The 16,621-nt window shown below is 55.3% G+C and overlaps 1 protein-coding gene across 1 annotated transcript; it reads left to right on the top strand.

The window, feature by feature from the left end:
- The first annotated feature begins 4,584 nt into the window (after positions 1 to 4,584).
- On the top strand, positions 4,585 to 13,439 carry LOC132334580 (serine/threonine-protein kinase pim-1-like). Its single transcript, XM_059860685.1, has 6 exons — positions 4,585 to 4,592; positions 10,926 to 11,553; positions 11,671 to 11,721; positions 11,926 to 12,292; positions 12,898 to 13,077; positions 13,333 to 13,439. Exons 1-6 carry the CDS (start codon positions 4,585 to 4,587, stop codon positions 13,437 to 13,439), a joined length of 1,341 nt encoding a protein of 446 aa, XP_059716668.1.
- The last annotated feature ends 3,182 nt before the right edge of the window (positions 13,440 to 16,621 follow it).

The raw sequence follows: 16,621 nt of genomic DNA, 5'->3' as shown, positions 1-16,621 counted from the left end.
ACTCCAGGGCCTCGTTGAACCAGGCAGAGCATTGTGACACCACAGAACCTCATGGCACTAAGGGTTTATTGGGACACAGCAGGGCCCATGGAGCCAATTGTCCATTGTGACAATGTGGATCTGAGGAGACCATGGTGACACCATGGAAGCTCATGGAGCCATGGTTCCATTGTGACACAGCAAGGCCTTGAGGAACCAGAGACCATTGTGACATCATGGAACCTCATGAACCAAGGGATACATTGTCACAGTCCAGAACCAAGGAGACCATTGTGACAGTACAGAACCTCTCGGGACCAAGATTCCATTGTTATACAGTGGGGCTTCATGGAACCAAGGAACCACTGTGACACAGCAGGGACAGATGGAACCAATGGTCCATGGAGATACTGCGGATCCAAGGAGACCATGGTGATGCTGTGGAACCTCGTGGAACCAAGGAGCCGTTGTGACACTGTGGGGTCCCATGGAACCAAATATTCATGGTGACACAGCAGGGCTGCTTGTGACCAATTGTCCATTGTGACACTGCAGATCCAAGAGACCAGGGTGACACTCTGGCAGTTCATGGAACCAAGGGGCTGTTGTGACACACCAAGGCCCTGTGGAACCAAGGAGAGCTTTGTGGCACTGCAGAACCAAGGAGGCCACTTTGACAGAACAGAACCCAAGGGAACCAAGGGTCCATTGTTATACAGCAGGGCCTCATGGAACCAAGGGGCTCCTGTGAAACTGTGGGGCATAATGGAGTCAAGGACACCACTGATACTGAAATCTGCTGGATACAAACTTCTGAACAGAGTTTTGAGTATTTGAAAGCAGGTATTCTTTATTACAACGTGGTGGTCACTTGGGCCATCCTTCCTCCATTCAGGTGCACTGAGCCTCAAATGCCCAGAGTTTTTATCACACACACTGATTATGCATCCATTAGTTATCCCCACTTCATTTAAGTTTCTTTGACATAGTTGCATCCCTTATCACAAATCCTTCTATGGTTTTTTGGGTTTTGTCTGCAACATCCAGTGTCCTTTTTAGGTGGCTGTTCTTTGACCCCCACTTTTGAGTAAGAGCAGTATTGTTGTTCTGCATAACTTCTGTTTTGTCAGCCTTGCAGAGCTGAGCTGGCATCCTGTTTGCATTTTGTGTCACTTCTGTTTGCCAGAGGTACATCCTTAATCAGTTTCTCCAAGGCTGTGCTGTTCTGTTCTGCTGTCCTTGACAAGAGTAAATGTTGTTCTGTTCTCCTGTCCTTGTCTCAGTGCTCGCCCCGCATGAGGCGTCTGCAACCCCCCAACCCATGGGCCTGGGGTGGGCAAGTGTTCCTGGGGAACAGGGATGGGACAGCTGGGCTGAACTGACCCAAGGGATGTTCCATTCCATGTCACACCATGATCAGCAATCACCTGAGAGAAGTGGGGGGAGAAGGGGGGTAGGGGATTCATTTCTTTTTTAAGACATTTTTCTTTCAAAACAGCACCTACACATACAGAACCCTCTCCTGCCACAAGGTGGTCAAACATTTTCTGCTGGTAGGAGATTTCCTGTGGATTTGCTTTTCTTCTGTTTGTGACCTTTTCTTTTTGTGGTTTGTTTTTTTGGTGGGGGTTTTGTGCTGTTGTGGGTGGGTGTTGCTGTGGGTTTTTTGATTGGATTTTATTTGGGGTTTTTTTTTTTTTTTTTGATTGGGTTTGGGTTTTTCCCTTTTGAACTGCCTTTCTACTGATGCATACATTTTTTCTGCCCTTTCTTGTGGCTTGCTTGGCACCTGATGGCAAGACAAATTTACCCAACCCAGTCATCTTGCCGAATTATGTTTTGCAGTCACCATTAACCAGATGAGTTCAATCAGAGACTCCCTGCAATTTGGCAGCATCCACAAAGGAATTGAAAGTGCATTTCATGCCGTTGTAGACATAATAGAAATATTCCACAGTGATGGTCAAGGGCTGGTCACTGAGGGCTGTCACCAGGGCATGGCTGCCAAGAGGACTCTGTACCATGGATGACATTTGACCCTCATTGTTCAGCCAAATTCCCACCCACCCCATGTTCCACTCCTTCAGCCCAGCTCTCTCCAGTCTGGCTCTGAGGAGAGCACAGCAGACCCTGTCCCTGGCCTGGCTGAAGTCTGGGCACACAACATCCCCTTCTTTTCCCTCCCACGGGGGTTCTGCAGTCCCTGCCCTGTCCTGCCAGTGCCTGGAATGGCTGCAGGAGGATTTGCCACATCCCCTTCCCTGCTGAGCCTGACCAGGCTGTGGCTCTCCCAGTCCCCCTCCCTGCCCTGTTTGCAGACTGGTTCCATGTCTGCCCTTCCCAAGGGCCCAGGACCCTCTGGCATGGCTCTGGCCTTTCCAAGGGGTCTGAGATAGGTCCCACAGTGACAGTGCCCAGCCTTCTCAACAGCCCTGACACCAGAGGCCTTTTCCACATCCCTCAGTTCCAGGTCAGTGCCCAGAACACAGCACAGCCCTGTCCAGGTTCTCGGGGTGGTTCAGAAGGGAGGCAGCTCTGATTTCTTCCCACAGACTCCCACTCCAGTGGTGTCTCTGTGCAGTCCTGGGCTGCCCTGATGTCCTGGTTTAGGTCAAATTTAGGGAGGAAACCTCCAAAGGGGTCCCTCTAGAAAACAAATTCAAGCAGCCCCTCCCCCCACTTGTTGAGGAGACAAAAATCTCCTTTGAGAAAAGTGGAAAAAACTGTTTATTTAACAAGCAAAGTACTCACAAGCATGAAAAAAAAAAATTAATAATATTAAACAAATGAAATCTCTCGCTGTTCTGAAGAGATGGCAAATTCAGAAAGTCATTCTGGGGTTTGCAGAGCCCTTCCATGGGCTGTGGCTCAGCTCCCTCAGTCCCTCTGGCACTGGAATGCCGTGTCCCAGGCCCTGGTGGGCCACAGGCGTGAACTCCCAGGGTTCTTCTGGGTTTTCGGTCCAGACCAGGGCTGAACAGTTCCAAGGAAAGGAAAAACCACAGTCCAGAGACTTCCTCTGCCTCAGCCAGCTAAAATAAACTAACTAAAAGCAAAGGAGAGCTCTCTCCTGCTTGCTGCCTGTGCTGCAGATCAACACACAGAGAGAGAAAGAATTCCAGGGCAGTGAAAATGAAGCTTCTGCACACAGAAACTGCACACTGTGACTTCCCTGCCTTTGTTCTTGGGACCAGTCTTAAAGGTGCAGAACTTATTTCTGGGCTAAACAGACACATGGGGATACAATTCAGCATCATAAAGCCACCCCAGGACACCTAAGCACTTTCTCTGGAGCCTCCCTGCCCTGGATATTTCTCTCTATGCAATCCTCACCACAACCCAGCAAAGAATTCAGGTGTTTTCCCAGAGGACGTTACTCTCAGAGTGAAGTGACCTCAAGGCACTGTTTGTGCCACTGGAATTGTGCCACCCCCGGGTGCTGCTGATGGTGTCTGTGCTCACTGGGGTTCATCTCCCCACACACACACGATGCACTGCTGAGATCTCCTCAGTACAGAGCAGACATGGCCAGCTGGCCTGGTCACTTGGTGTCCCTCCGTGCAGGGACAAACAACCTCCTGCAGGTGGGGAGAGGCCAGTGCTGGCAATGGTGGTTGCAGGGGCTGCTGTGGGACAATTGCCCTGGGGCACCTTCCCAGGCTGTCCCCAGAACAAAGACACAGCCCAGGCCCTGCTCTGCTGCTCCCTCAGGTCCATGCCAGGAGCTCTGGCTGTGCCAGGACACTGCTGTCAGCCCCCCCTGCACACTCCCCTCTGCCCCAGGCACTGGGCTTTGCTGTGCCAGGGCATTCCTGGGGCACACTGCTGACAGCAGCTCTGGAGGAGAGCAAAGCCTCCCTGCCCTGCCTCAGGAGATGCCCTTGGCTGATGGAGCTGCTGTGCTGGAGCCCAGCTGTGTCCCAGCAGTGCCCATGGCCTGTCCCTGCCTGTGGCCACAGCAGGGACACGCAGCAGGACAGTGACCAAGCTGCCAGAGCACTCTGGCCTTACAGCCACAGCAGGGATGGGAAGGAGAGGCTGGAGTTGGGCAGGGCAGCTCTGAAAGGACCAACCCCTGCTGCTCCCTGCCCGTGCTGCTCTGCTGGGACTCTTTTCCCCTTCTCCCCTCTAACTTCATGCAGGTCTCTGAGCTGGGATCCCAGATAAAACAGGCACTGCAAGGTAGTTTCTTTTTTTCAAATGCAGCAATACCACAAACTGTGGTTTACAGAGCTTCTGGGTCAAGATCAAGAGGTGAACAGTGAATTTGATGGGGGGATTAAAGAGTTTCATTGAGGATATTTTTATGAGAGAAAAACCCACTGAACATTACCAAAGCCCTCGGAAGGCCTGTTGGGCCTTTCATGAGTTCCATTCCAAAAGCTATGCAGAAGAAAATGGGAAATTGGTTGCTTCAGAAATCATCCAGTCATCATTTTCCTCAGGGCAGCCTTGAGCTCCTGGTTCCTCAGGCTGTAGATGAGGGGGTTCAGGGCTGGAGGCACCACCGAGTACAGAACTGACACTCCCCGATCCAGGGATGGGGAAGAGATGGAGGGGGGCTTCAGGTAGGCAAAGGCTGCAGTGCTGAGGAACAGGGAGACCATGGCCAGGTGAGTGAGGCAGGTGGAAAAGGCTTTGTGCCATCCCTGCTCAGAGGGGATCCTCAGCACGGCCCTGAAGATCTGCACATAGGAGAAAACAATGAATACAAAACAGGCAAATGATAAGAAGGCACTAACAGAAAGGAGCCCAAGTTCCCTGAGGTAGAAGTGTGAGCAGGAGACTTTGAGGATCTGGGGAATATCACAGAAGAACTGGCCCAGGGCACTGCCATGGCACAGGGACAGGAAAATGTATTGTGTGCAGCAGAGCATTGAGAAAGGCACTGGCCCAGGCAGCTGCTGCCATGTGGGCACAAGCTCTGCTGCCCAGGAGGGTCCCGTAGTGCAGGGGTTTGCAGATGGAAACGTAGTGGTTGTAGCACATGATGGTCAGGAGGGAAAATGCGGTAATCCGAGGTTTTCCTGGGCCTTATATGAGTCCAATCCGGCTAGCTTAAGACTCTAGCCCACACGGACCCACATAGACGAAAGTAAAAGACGAGAGGCGCTCTTCTCCACGTGGGTGCAAGTATCTTGTTTATTGGCTTGGTGCAAGACACAGGTGATGGGGCCACCCAGGTAGAAAAAGAGCGCGTGGAACTCTCACACAGGAGATTTTATACCCTAGGGGATGGGGGCAGGGGAGAGAGGACTGGAGCCAATGGGATGCCATTGGGGAGGGGTGAAGTACCTCTGGGACAGACCAGGTGTGTATAACGGGGGGGAGTGTGAGGGGGAGACCATGTGATGAGGGAGGGGGAAAACCCATCTACTTGACCCAACATGCTCAGTAGAAATTTCCCATCACCAGTGCAACAACAACAACTAAATAAACTATTTAGTGCAATACAACAGGAAAACTCTGTTGAAATGAAAAAGAGAAACAGAAATACCTGTGCAGCACACTCTGAGTAGGAGATGGTCCTGGTGTCCCAGAGGGAATTGTGCATGGCTTTGGGGACAGTGGTGCAGATGGAGCCCAGGTCGCTGAGGGCCAGGTTGAGCAGGAAGAAGAACATGGGCGTGTGCAGGTGATGGCCGCAGGCTACGGCGCTGATGATGAGGCCGTTGCCCAGGAGGGCAGATAGGGAGATGCCCAGCAAGAGGCAGAAGTGCAGGAGCTGCAGCTGCCGTGTGTCTGCCAATGCCAGCAGGAGGAAGTGGCTGATGGAGCTGCTGTTGGACATTTGTGGCCTCAGGAAATTATTTTCTCCTGAGAAGGAAAAGGCAGGACAGAGCTGAGACATAGAGCAAGATATATTGCATATCCCATAGCAATTCAACATTCAGGGTCTCTCTTTTAGGAACACTTCTCTGCATTCCCCTCACCTGGGCTCTGGGTTTTTCAGGCCTTGAGAGCAGGGACTCACACAAATGGGCTCCAGAGGATTCCTTCTTCTTGTGCAGAGAGAGGCAACTGAGAATGCTGGGTGATCACCAATTAAACGGATTAGTGAAACACCAAAAAAGCTTTTCAGCTCTTCTCTTTGCAATTTGCTCGTCTGAAAAACTGAGCTGAGAAAATTCCTTGTATTTGTTCATCCAGCTGCACCTGCCACAGTTAGGAGTGGTTGTGGGTGTCTGAAATCCCTGACATTTCTAAAGCACTGCAGGTGAAATTGTGTGGGGCTGAGAGGAACAGGGATGGTCTCTCAGTGCAGGGACAAGAGAGCAGCTCTGCCCAGCAGGGCTGTTCTCAGCTGACCCTTGCTGGCAGTTTCGAGCTGAAGGAGGGGCACCCAGGAGATTTCCCCTACAGACAAACCGGGCAGTGCTTAGGGCAGGTTTCATATAAGAACAATCTTTGGATATAATCAAATATGGAGGTAAAATCCCAATTTCAGCCATGAACCCCTGGAGGAGTGGGAGAGTTCGTTCTCACAGGAAAGAAAGCACAGAACTCCAGAGTTTTAGGGGCAGATGAGAAGCAACCTTCAACATTCCAAGGTCAGCTGGACCAGTCAGGCCAAGCCAACCAGACCTGTTCAATGTTCTTGGATCCTTGGGCCCTGCAGCATCATAATTGCCCCTTTGGTTCCATGAGGCCCCGTAGTATTACAACAGATCTTTGTTTCCAGACGGCCCAGCAACATCACAATGGTCTCTGTGGCTCTGCAGTGGCACAATGGCCCTTGCATCCATGAAGTCCTGCAGTGTAAAAATGGTTTTTCTTGGTTGCATGGAACTGTGCAGAGTGCCACAATGGCCCCTTGATTCTATAGGGTTCTGCAGGATCACAATGGACTCTTGGTTTCTCAGGGCATGGCTATGGCACACTGGCCCCTTGCTTCCATGGGCACCCATAGTGTCACAATGGCCCCTTGGTTCCATGAGGACTCAGAGTGCCAGAATGGTCTCATTGCTTCCATGAGTCCCTTCACTGTCTCAAAGAGCTCCTTGGTTCCACAAGGCCCTGCAGAGCTCCTTGATTCAACAAGGCCTCAAAGTGCCATAATGGTCTCCAGGACTCCATGATGCCCCACAGTGTCACAAGGGCACCCTGGTTCCATGAAGCCCTGAAGTAGGGAATGGCCCCTTGATTCCATTGGGTTCCTCCCTGTCACATCAGTCCTTAGCTCCACCGAGCCCTGTAGTTTCACAATGGTCTCCTTAATTCCACAGAGTCAGACTGTCCCCGTGGTCTCATGGAGCCCCACTAAGATCCCCTTGATTCCATGAGGCCCTGCCATGCTACAATGACCCCTTGGTTAAACAAGGCCCTGCAGTGTCACAGTGGCCCCTTGGATCCAGTGGCTGCTGAAGTGTCATAATGGTCTCCATGGTTCCATGAGGCCCCAGAATGTCACAGCGCACTTTTGACTCCATAAGTTTCCATACTGCAAACAACAGTCTCCTTGGTTCCACAGTGTCATAACTGACCCTTGGTTCCATGAGGTGCCTGGCCTCCCACAGCCTCTCAGAGACCCTTCTCCCCCTCAAGGTCCCCGACAGCCCTTCATGGCCTCTCAGAGACTCTCATGGCCCCTCAAAACTCCTCATGGCCCCTCAGGACCCCTCACATCTCATGGCCCCTCATGACCCATCTGAGCCCCTCTCAGCCCCTCTCAGCCCCTCACAGCCCCTCACAGCCCCTCTCAGCCCCAGGCCTGGGGCTCCTCCCAAAGGAGAAGGGGTCGGGCCCTGCTTGTTCTCCTTTTATTTCAGTCCCTTCACAGCCACGAGTGAAGAAAGGCTGAAATGGAGCCTTTCCCCAGCGTTTCCCTCGGGGTTCATTGCGGGCTGAAGCTCTGTGCTGGCGCTGGCCCGAGCGCCACCATCCCTGCAGCCGCCAGGCCTTTGCTGTCCCCCCGTGTCCGTTCCCTGTCCCCGAGTCCCGCCCGGCTCTGGCAGCAGCAGCAGCCGCAGCGCAGGGGGCGCCGGCCCGGCCCAGCCGGGGCTCCCGGCCAGGAGGAGCAGCAGCGCCCGCCCCTTCCCGCCTGCTCCTGCCTCGGCTCCCGAGGGCTTTTTCCAGCTCAGTTCTGGAGTAGAGCAGCAATCACCCACACACAGCCCTGACTGCGCAGGGCCCGCCTGTGCTGCCCTGACCCAGCCCGCAGAGAAAGAAAGGATCGGGTTCCAGCGCTGTTTTCAGCACTGCTTTACTCACCCTGAGGTGACAGCAGGAGGCTGCTGCTGCCTTTGCCTTGGCAATTGGAGATCATGGCTGCTCTTGCCACTTAAAATTTATCTGTAAAACTGCAATCGCCTTTTTTGATCAGTGCTACCCAGAGTGCTTTTTTCGTGATGGTGAATGTGGGAATTCTTAAAATCAGAGGATTTTGGGAAAGCTGAAAAAGGCAGGCTTCAGAGACAGCAGAACTGTGATTAGAGCTGAGCTGTAACCATGAGATAGGGCAGCAGAAAAGTTAAATAAGAAGTGGGAAAGTATGGACAAATAGAACAATAGTTTGTGTATTAACGCTTGGTTAGAAAAACTCCCTAAGCTGCAGAAAAGTATATCTAGCCTGATATTAGGAAGTACTGAGCTTAATAAATGAGCTCTGAGCATTTTGTTTTAAGGCTTAGAAGCAGGTATTGTATTCGAAATAATCAGGTATTGTTTTAACCGAAGGTACGTGTGCTTATAATGGTTGGATAGAACTACTGTCAATATGCTTCTGCTTTGTGTGATTGGTCAAAAAACTTTTAAAGTAAGTTGTAACATTGAGTTCTTTGTCTGCTGCCGAGGAGACAAACTGCCGGCATCTTCCCATTGTCATAACCATGTAATGAGACTGATGCTGGAAAATAAACACCTCAAGACACTGTCCTCAGCAGTCCCGTCCTGTTTGTGATTTTGTACATAGACCCCCGGCTGGCAATAGGTGAACTCAGGCTTTTGGTCACAGGCATCATGATTAGCAGATCTTGAAATCCCCTGAAGTCCCTGAGCACTAAGTCAAGGAGAATTAAAGCCACACAGACCACATTTGCAGTGCTCAAACACGGCCCTGTTGCTGCTGCTGCTGAAATAAAATAATCTGATAGAGGCCATCACTGAAATTGCCTCTCAAGTGTCAAATCAAATGAAAAAATCCACCAGGAGAAAGAGAAACCAGAACTTCTCGACTCACTTCATTGTTTCTCCTTCTGAGCAGCAGCAGCAGCAGCAAGTGGAGATGCGCAGAGGTATTTCCAGCTGCTGCTGATCCCAGCTGGAGCCCAGCCTGCTGCCCAGTCCCAGCGGGAAGCTGAGCCCAGCCCGGGGAGCTCCCGCAGTGTCGGGAGCTCAGCGCACGCAGGGCCAGGCCCAGAGCCCCGGGCACGGCCGCCCATTGCGGGGCAGCGGCGCAGACGGAATGTCCTGCGGCCCAAACCTCCTGCTCCTGCCACACAGCGCCAGCGCTCTCCCCCTCCTCCTCCTCTCCCAGCACAGCACAAATTCCAGCTCGGAGGAGGCTTCCCCAGAGAGGGCTCAGGCTCCTGCTTCAGCCTCAGGGTCCCTGCAGAGGAACAGGGCATCTTTCAGGCACTTCCACAAGCTCAAGGCTGCCATTTCATGGGCAATCTGGGATGAAAATGGACTTGTTAGGAAGCACAAAAGCAGAGGGAATTGATCAGAAATTATTAGGAAAAAAATGACCCTTCTTAGAGACAAAGTTCGCAAAGTCATTCCATGCATTTCTCCTTTTCAAATTCTTCCAGTCATCTCCTGACAGGTCCAGCATGTTCTGGTACTTTTCATGAACTGACTGTACTCTTGATTCATATCAATGCATGAGATGTAGAAGCATCTGAACTGAACACTGAGACAAACTCCCTCTGTCAGCCCATTTTCATCTTCTAGCTCACTTTCAGTATGTCCATGGGCATGTTGGAATGATTATCCCACAGCTCTCCATTTCTGGCTGCAGGCTCTGGAGGTTCTTTCTCTGCATTCAGTCAGGTTAGCATTCCCTAACAATTCCTGGTAGCCCATCATGTTTTCTGAGGGTAGAACAGTAACATTGAAAACCTCACCAATGGCACAACTGCCCAGCCCACAAGGAAAAGAAAGAAGAAGCTGTCAAGTTCTTCAAATATTTGTCCTGCTTTGCTGCAAGAGTCGTGCTACACACATGGTGTGGAAAGCCAAGAGGAGCTGCAGTTGGTGGCACATCTTGTGACAGAAGCTGCACCTCGTTCTCCAGGAAAGATTCTTGGAAAGAGCAAAGAGGACTGAGGAGCAGATGATGGGAAAACTGAAAGAGCTTTTAAGAAATTCAAAGAAAACAGAAAGAAACCATCTGAGATGTTTTACTCGATTTATTTTTATGCTCCCCTTTTCCATCTTGCACTACTTCTCCTTCCCATTAATTCCAAATGGATCTCACCTCGAAGATCCATGACTTGGCAAGTTGTAGACACTGTCAAATACCATGAGCTACACCCAGTTTGCCTTCCCCTGGATTTCTCTGGAAAGCAATGCTGGAGAGGTAAGTGCAGTGCCTGGGTCACGTACAAATTCAGCATTCAGGGAATGCGCTCCGATAGTGTTTGACCCTCAGCAGGGACAATGCACAGCAGGGACCGAGGGGATTCCTGTGCTGCTGTGCAGGAGTGCAGACTCTGGGTCTTGGCTGAACACGGCCAAGTTCCCGTGTTTGGACAGGCTCAGGGGCTGCCCCCGGGGAGCGCGGGGCTCGGCGCGGGGGCCAGTGGGCAACGGACAAACGGACACGGGGACAAACGGCCTCGGCGCTTCAGTTGCAGCGGCAGCAGCAGCAGCGAAAGCAGCAGCGAAAGCAGCAGCAAAAGCAGCGACTTTGCCGAGCCCCTCTTGCTTGTCCTCTCCCTCTCCCGCAGTCCCGCTTGTCCCGCAGTCCCGCTTGTCTCTCCCTCTCCCGGTCTCCCTTTCCCGAGGTCCCCTCCTCTCCCAGTCTCTCTCCCCTTGCCCGGTCGGGCCATGCCCCCGGCCCGCCCCCGGCCCCGGGCGGGGCTGCCCCGTCCCCGGCCCCGGGCGTCCCGCCGCGGTCTCGCCTCCGGCCGGCTCTGGTCGTACTGGCGGTGGCGCTGCTGGGCGGGCATCAGTGCCTGGGACAGGGGCGGCATCGCCTCCCTTTGGCTCCGCCTGGCCCGAGCCTGGCCCCGGCCCCGGCCCCGGCCCCGGCCCCGGCCCCGGCCCCGGCCCCGGCCCCGGCCCCGGCCCCGGCCCCTCCCGGGGCCCGCGGAGGACACAGGCGGCGCGGCCGCTCCCGCCGCCTCCGCTGCCGCTTGCCCGGCCCGAGCTCCGCCGCTCGGCAGCGCGGCCGCCGGCCCCGAGCCGCCGCTGTCCCGCTGCAGGGAGCGAACGCCTGGGGATGGCCGGCCTGGGGCGCTTGAGGGGCGCTCGGGGGCCGTTGCCGGCCCCGGGCCGAGCGCTGACAGCCGCGTCCCGCCGGCAGGGAAGGCGCAGCAGGGCCTGAAGGAGCAGTACCGGCTGGGCTCGCTGCTGGGGCGCGGCGGCTTCGGCAGCGTCTTCGCGGCCACGCGGCTCTCGGACGGCGCCCCGGTGAGCGGCGGGCGCAGGAGGAGGAGGAGGAGGAGGGGGCGGAGGAGGAGGAGGGCGGAGGATGGGGCTGAGCAAGGCGGGCGGCGAACTCAGCCCGCTGCTTCCCTTGGCTTGCAGGTGGCCATCAAAAGGGTGCCACGGGAGCGCGTCCGGCACTGGGGCGAGATGGTGAGTTAGCGGGGCCAGCGGGAGCAGCCGGGCCATGCCGAGCGGGGATGAGCCGAGGCCCGACAGGGTGGAAGCCTCCAGGACGCCTCGAGGGAGAGCGGGCGTGGGGCCAGCGCAGGGCACAGAGCATCCCAGGCTGGCTGAGGGCTTCCTGAGCCCCGGCACGGCATCAGCCCCACTGACGGCATCGTGCTCCTCCCGCAGCCCGACGGCACCAGCGCACCCCTGGAGATCGTGCTGCTGGCCAAGGTGTCCACTGGCTTCCCTGGTGTGGTCCAGCTGCTGGAGTGGCTTGAGCTCCCCAACGATGTCTTGATGGTGCTCGAGCGCCCGGAGCGGTGTCAGGACCTGCAGCATTTCATTCGGGCACGGGGCTTCCTGCCCGAGGAGGTGGCGCGGGAGCTGTTCCGCCAGGTGCTGGAGGCCGTGCGGCACTGCACCAGCTGCGGGGTCCTGCACAGGGACATCAAACCAGAGAACATCCTGGTTGACCTGGCCACCGGGCAGGCCAAATTGATTGACTTTGGCTGTGGCACCTACCTGCAGGACACAGCCTACACTCACTTTGCAGGTGAGCCCACACAGGGTGTGCTCCTGGTCCCAGCATCTCATGGCCCAACATCTCACAGCCCAAGCTGGGTGTGGCAGTGGGGATTCTCCCTTCTGCAGCCCTTCATGGCACTGAGACTTCAGCCAAGTTGCTTTTGAGCAGGGCTGGGTGTGGAGCCAGCTTCCAGCCCTGCAGGCAGCCTTTGCCCACCACTCTGCCCAGGACTGGGGCTAGGGCAGCCAGCCCAACAAAAACACCCGTGGGTGGGGGTAGCCGAGAGGGGGGGTCGGAACCAGTGCCCCAGCCAGTTTGGTGTGCTGGTGAGAAAGGGCTTGGACTGTTCCACTCGCCTGGTTTGTTTTGGGTTCATAATGTTTTTTGGAGCAATGCAGGCAGGGAGGATGCAGGCATGGGTTTTCCCCCAGCACTGAGTGGTTTCTTCCTTGTTATGGTGGGGCCTTGCCAGGGCTTCCACTGCCCTCTTCCAACCCCAAGTCTGTACACAAGTCCCAGGTGCTGGTGAGAGGGCAGTGCGTCACACCCCCTGTGCCACTGGAGCAGGGATGCTGGGGCCAGGCTCTGGGAGCAGCAGCATCCCCCTGATGAACTCCATCTGTATTCCATAGGAACACGGTCATACAGCCCCCCGGAATGGACCCACTTTGGCTGGTACTATGGCAGGCCAGCTACCATCTGGTCCCTGGGCATCCTGCTGCACCAGATGGTCTGTGGGGAGCATCCTTTCAGGAGGGGCCAGAACATCAGCTGGGACCATCAACTCTCGCTGCCACAAGGGCTCTCTCAAGGTGGATCCTCATCTCTGGGCACGGGGGAATACCAGTGCTGGGAGACAGCAGCGGGCTCGTGAGCATCCTGCTCTGGCAGCTGCTGAGGAGGTGGCACATGTCCTGCTCTCCTGCTCTCCTCCAAACCAGGGAATGGATGGGAAAGCTTAGGCCCAGCTCTGAGCACATCCAGCATGGCCTGGGCACGGGAATAGTGGGGCAAAGCCAACAGGAGCCTTCTCCAACTGACCGGTGGTTTGTGGTTTCTCTGCCCAGAGTGCCAAGATCTGATCAGGCGGTGTTTATCCATGCTGGACTTGGAAAGGCCCTCATTAGAAGAGCTGCTCTGTCATCCTTGGATGCAGGATATTCATCTGCCCTAGAAGAAGGGAGAGAGCCACAGGCACACTGTGATGCAGGGCCCTGGTAAGTTCCAGCTCCACACATGCCTTGGCAGTCAGAAGCAAAGGAAGCCAGACTTTTTTGTCCTGCCCGTGTCACTGCCCAGGGCTCATCAGATGGGAACACAGAGCCCTTGTGCTGGAGCTGAGCTGCTCTGCCCAGCACTGGTGGCCACCATCTGAGCTGGTTTTGCTTGTCCTGGTTCCCTGACAGCTGGGGCCTTGGGCAGAACCTGAGAGCCTGGTCTCACCCCAGGGAAGGAGAAGGAGCCCCTGGAGAAGCTGTACCAGGTGGGACTGCTGCTGCTGGAGACAGCAAGGATGACATCAAGGATGGCAACCTCTTCCTGGACCTGGCCACTGGCCAGCTGAAGATGATGGACCTTGATTGTGGCACCTTCTTCAAAGCCAGGCTCCACAGCAAATTTACAGATGAGTCCACACGCAGGGGGATGCTCCCACATGTGGGCATTGCACAGCCTGGCCGGGAACCAAAGGTTCCCCCTTTGCTGGGGCAGATGCAGCTGATCCTTCAGTCACCTGCCCAGCTGGTTTTGGCAGGGCTGGGGGGATGGGCTGGGCTGGGTACGAAATGGGAGTGGGCTCCTGGCCCTGCCAACAGCCCCCAGCCCCCACCGTGCCCCGGGCTGGGGCTGGGGCAGCCAGCCTGACACAAACAAATCCCATGGTGGGAGCAGAGGTGGGACTCCAGAACCTGTGCTGAGGCTGCTTTGCTGTGCAGGCAAGGAAGGGCTTGGGCTGCTCCACTGCCCTTGTTTGCTTTGGGATCAGCGTTATTGTGGGGGGCAGTGCAGGGGGGAAGGGAGAAAGCCTGGGCTTCCCTTCCCCGTGTGTGGGTTTTTCCTTGCATGCAGGGGTTGGGCCTTCCTCAAGGCCCTGGCAGAGATAAGATTTTTTTACCTTTTTTCTTGTTTCCCCTTTTTGTCTGTAATCTATTTTCAATAATTTGTTGTTTGTTTTTCTAGATGAAGCCTTATAGGTTGGGTCCAGTCTGGATCAGGAAGTGCTTGGGACCAGCTGCAGTGTGGATGGGCCGTGCCCTTGGAGACAGCTGAGGACATCGTTTGGGACCAGCTTTTCTTCCAGCAGGGGAGGGCGTGAGGTGGGTCCCCGTCTGCCTGGCATGGTGGGATCAGAGCTTCTGGGAGATGGCAGCGAGCACAGGAGCCTCCTGCTCTGGGCAGCTGCTGAGGAGGTGGATGTGCCCTGGCTGGCTGCAGGCTGGGCACACGTCCTGCCCTCCTGCCCTGCTGCCAAAAGCAGCAGTGATGGGCAGCTCTGGGCACCGCTCTGAGCACGGCCAGCATGGCCTGAGCACCATGGGCAGCTGGGACAAGGGCACAGGAGCCTTCAGCTGACGGGCGGTTTCTGCTTTCTCTCCTTGCAGCCGGGCTCTGCGGGTGCTGAGGCTGCTCTGGTCTCTGCCAGGGCTCTGCTGGAGCTCAGCACCAGGCTGGAATCAGCCAAAGAAGAAATGGTGTGACCTGCAGCACAGACTTGCTTGAGCATTTTGGCAGCACAGCTCAAGTTTGCAGAGTGTACACCTCCATCGGAAAAGATGACACCCCCCAACAAATAAATTTGTTCAATAACTTCTGAAATGAAATCAATCTGGAATGCCCCAAAATGACATTTCTCAGCTTGCTCAAGCTGTAGCTCAGCCCTTCTCTGAACAGTTCTCTCCCCATCTGCCTCTTACTACTGCTCCCTCTTTTCCCTCGGTGAGTTCCCAGCCCATTGCAGCCTGTATCACACTGTTGCCTTCCTTGGTGCCCCTCCCCACGAGGAAGGCTGAGCCCCAGGCTTAGGGATGCATCCTGTCACTGGCTGAGGAGCAGCAATGTCTCAGAGGTCCCATGGGATTTTGGTGTCATTGAGAGCCACTCTCCAGCCCTCAGCTCTGCTCACTGCTGAGCTCCCACTCCCTTTCCCTTGTCCTTCCTGCAGGATGAGCTCTCTGAATCCCCTTGAGCCTCTCCACCCTTCCCAGTAAGGCCGAAGCTGAAGCTGCTCTGTCTCCTCTGGTGTACAGGGTGATCTTGACCCCCAATGAGTTGCAGCTGGACCAGTTGCTGAAGATTGGAGGTGGGCCTGATCTTGAAAGGCCACACCTGCAACCAACAAGCACTAGTGATATATAAGAGTAAGGGAAGAGGAGTGAGAGGAGTCAGATTACTCCTGCAAGGAGCTGGAACAGTCAGTGTGTAGAGGGACTGCCTGTGAGGAACATCAAGAAGGTGTGAAGCTCTGACAATACGAAATCCTTGCTCTATGATGACGCTAGAATTTGTGTTATCTAAGACAACACTCTGGCACACCATCCAGTCCCCTGTGCAGGGAGCCCCAGCCCCAGAGCACAGCACACAACAGTGCAGTCCAGGCTGGAACAGCTGCCCGACAGGCCTGGCTTGGCTCTTTGTGGCAAGGGAATGCTCCCTGTTTCCAGCTGTCCCTGCAGGATGGCCCCAGGGCAGAGCCCAGCTGGGCTCCCACTGCAGCCCCTGGAGCTTGGGGCAGACAGTGCTCCCAGAGCTGAGGTTCCTGGGGAGCACCCGGAGCTGTGCCTTGCACTCTGCTGCCATGTGTCACAGTGCAGGCTGGCTAGTGCTGTGTGAATGCACCAGCCCCTGGTTTGAGTGACAGGGGCCTTGCCCAGTCACATCTCTGCCAAGGCTGCAGCATTTCACTGGGCAGAACCTGACAAGGCATAGAGAGCAGATCAATGAAATTATCCAGACTGGGTTTTTCAAAGGCACTTTAGAAGGAAGGGCTTGAGAATAAATGCTCTCTGTTTGCCACATGAACATTGGGGAGAGTTAGTGTCTTTGTCTTCAACCCACTCCCCCTCGAGCCAATGTTACAGCCACCCACTCCCTCACACATCCCCCTCATGCCTTCCCACTGCTGTGTCCTGTCAGGGCTTCTGCAGCCCCTCGTCCCTTCTTGGCCCCGTCCCCTCAGGGTCTCCCCCATCCCAGCCAACCTGCCCGGCAGCAGCGCCGCAGCCCCACAGCAGCTGCAGAGGAGCCCCATCCAGAGGCACCTCGGAGCCCTCAGCAATCCAGCCAGCAGCACATGGGCAGGAGGACACAGATGGCGCTTCCTGCCTGGGACAGGGCTTGTGGCCATCTCCAGGCACCGCT

Source organism: Haemorhous mexicanus, chromosome 16, assembly GCF_027477595.1.
Source record: "Haemorhous mexicanus isolate bHaeMex1 chromosome 16, bHaeMex1.pri, whole genome shotgun sequence".
Classification (NCBI taxonomy): Eukaryota; Metazoa; Chordata; class Aves; order Passeriformes; family Fringillidae; genus Haemorhous; species Haemorhous mexicanus.
Note: the sequence above shows the minus strand (reverse complement) of the source record. Positions and strands in the feature narration are given on the sequence as shown.

What these genes read in the sequence shown, in the direction of transcription:
- LOC132334580 (XM_059860685.1), top strand. An exon ending in TCCGGCACTGGGGCGAGATG is followed by an intron (nt 11,722 to 11,925) that starts GTGAGTTAGCGG and finishes CTCCTCCCGCAG; the next exon opens with CCCGACGGCACCAGCGCACC. An exon ending in AGCCTACACTCACTTTGCAG is followed by an intron (nt 12,293 to 12,897) that starts GTGAGCCCACAC and finishes TGTATTCCATAG; the next exon opens with GAACACGGTCATACAGCCCC.